The sequence below is a fragment of the Coptis chinensis genome, chromosome 5 (genome assembly GCF_015680905.1).
Source record: "Coptis chinensis isolate HL-2020 chromosome 5, ASM1568090v1, whole genome shotgun sequence".
Lineage (NCBI taxonomy): Eukaryota > Viridiplantae > Streptophyta > Magnoliopsida > Ranunculales > Ranunculaceae > Coptis > Coptis chinensis.
Genome location: NC_141460.1, coordinates 54110059 through 54112353, shown reverse-complemented (window position 1 = coordinate 54112353; position 2295 = coordinate 54110059). Strand labels below are relative to the sequence as shown.

Genomic DNA, 2295 nt, shown 5'->3' with positions numbered 1-2295 from the left:
CGAATGACCCACCAAATCTGGTGCCAGCGAAGGGCTCGTCACCTCCGCTGCTTCTCCCTCTATAGGAAACTAATGGGGCTACCCTCATTGCCCCATGTGTCTTTTACATCTATGGTCCGCAGAGGGCTCATCCCACTCTGCGGGCTCGATCCATCCGGGACCTGCTAGAACAACTCATCTTGCTCAGGGCTCTTTCCAAAGCTAATGTCAGTGAAGGGCTCATCCCCTCCGCTGCTTCTCTCTCTCTAGGAGCCAGATGGAGTCACTCTCATTGCCTCATGTGTCTTTTACATCTATGGTCCGCGGAGGGCTCATCCCGCTTCGCGGGTTCGATCCTTCTGGGACCTGCTGGAACAACTCATCATGCTTAGGGCCCTTTCCAAAGCTAATGTCAGCGAATGGCTTATCCCCTCCGCTGCTTCTCTCTCTCTAGGAGCCAGATAGGGTCACTCTCAATGCCCCAGGTGTCTTTTGTGTTTGCGTTCCCATTTAGAAATTTCACATAATAAACATATTTCTTTTCACAAAAGTGTTATGGTTTTATATATTTACAAACAACTTTAGTCCTCTGCTCGGGACCCTCTTTACATTGCTCTGAACTTCAGTACATTCACTTGTAAAACTTTTTTAACATTCTTACGTTCCAAGGCCTCGCTATTAGCTTTCCTTCCATTGTTTGAAGCTTATAGGTTCCTGACCCCCCTTCCTCCGTCACGGTGTACAACCCTTCCCAGTTTGGACCCAATTTCCCGTCCTTTTCCTCCTTAGTGCTTGGCGTCACACGGCGGAGCACCAATTCCCCTATCTTAAATTTCTGCGGTTTGACCCACTTGTTGTATTGCCTTTGTAACGTCCGATGATACTCTTCCAGATGGATGCGGGCTGAATCTCTTCTCTCTTCTGCCAAATTTAAATCTCCAACCAAAATGCGCCAATTTGATCCTTCTTCCACTGCCTTGGTTCTCCTGGTAGTCGCCACCAGTTCCGCGGGAATCACGGCCTCAATGTCGTACGCTAAGGCGAACGGGGTCTCTTTGGTGGTGGTCTGCGGGGTGGTTCTATAAGCCCAAAGAACATGATTCAACTCGTCGGCCCATACGCCCTTCATGCCTTCCAATTTTCTTTCAGATTGTTTAGTATCGTTTTGTTGGAAGATTCAGTCTGCCCGTTGCCTTCTGGGTTGTAGGGGGCCGAAAACCCTTGTTTCACTTTGTAGGCTTCGAGGAACGCTGCCACCTTAGTCCCGTGAACTGTGTCCCATTGTTTGCAATGATGGCATATGGCAGCCCAAATCGACATATGATGTTCTCCCATAAAAACTTAATCACCTGAGCCTCCTTTATCTGCTGCAACGGGACGGCTTCTATCCATTTTGTGAAGTAGTCCGTGGCTGCCAACATATACCTTCTTTTGCCACTAGCCATGGGTAATGGCCCAACGATATCCAATGCCTACATGGCAAAGGGCCAAGGGCTGGAGACGTTATGTAGGGGCTCCGCAGGTGCAAATATCCGTTATGCAAATCTCTGACACTTGTCACACCTCTTGGCAAATTCGATTGCATCTTGTTTCATATGAGGCCAGAAATAGCCTTGCGTCAGTAACCGATGTGCCGCAGTCCTCCCTGCGGAGTGCCTCCCACAGTTCCCTTCATCCAATTCTGCCAAAACCTCTGATGATAATCGCGGCCCCAAACATTTCAGCAGCGGTCCATTGAAGTTCTTCCTATATAGTTCCCCTTCCATCAACACATATCTCTGAGATGCCTACTCTAACCTCCTTTTCTCGTTCCTATCTATCACCTGCCCTCCTTCTAGAAAGCGCTTGAGGGGATCCATCCACCCCCTTCTTCTTCTGCAACATGGCACACCTCCATTATTTCCTCTGTGCTTGGCCTCTCCAGCCTTCCCACCTTTATAGTTCTTTCCTCAGACTCTGGCATGGCGGCAGCCACATATGCCAGAGCGTCTGCATGCCTATTCTCCTCGCGCCCTAGGTGTACAAACTAAAGCTTTGTAAACTTGCTAGCTCTTTGATGCACCACCTGCAAGTATTTGGCCATTCTTGGACATCGGGCCGCGAAACCCCCATTTGCTTGACATACCACCAGATTAGAATCTGAATATACGATTAAGTTTTTCACTCCCAAGTCTTCCGCCATTCTTAGTCCTGCTATAACAGCCTCGTACTCTGCTTCATTACTGGATGCCATGAAACCCAGTTTCATGGTCAACTCTATCCTGTTATTATCTGGAGTAACCAACACCACTCCTATGCCGCTGCATGCGTCCGTAG

The 2295-nt window shown here is 48.8% G+C and overlaps 1 protein-coding gene across 1 annotated transcript; it reads right to left on the bottom strand.

Annotated features, from left to right (window-relative positions):
* Nucleotides 1-610: 610 nt before the first annotated feature.
* LOC147497967 (uncharacterized) lies at nucleotides 611-1108 on the bottom strand. The gene has a single exon (XM_086563074.1). The coding sequence runs from the start codon at nucleotides 1106-1108 to the stop codon at nucleotides 611-613; it is 498 nt and encodes a 165-aa protein (XP_086419200.1).
* Nucleotides 1109-2295: the final 1187 nt, after the last annotated feature.

Coding starts and splice junctions, on each gene's coding strand:
- LOC147497967 (XM_086563074.1), bottom strand. CDS start 1,108: ATGAAGGGCGTATGGGCCGACGAGTTGAATCATGTTCTTTGGGCTTAT.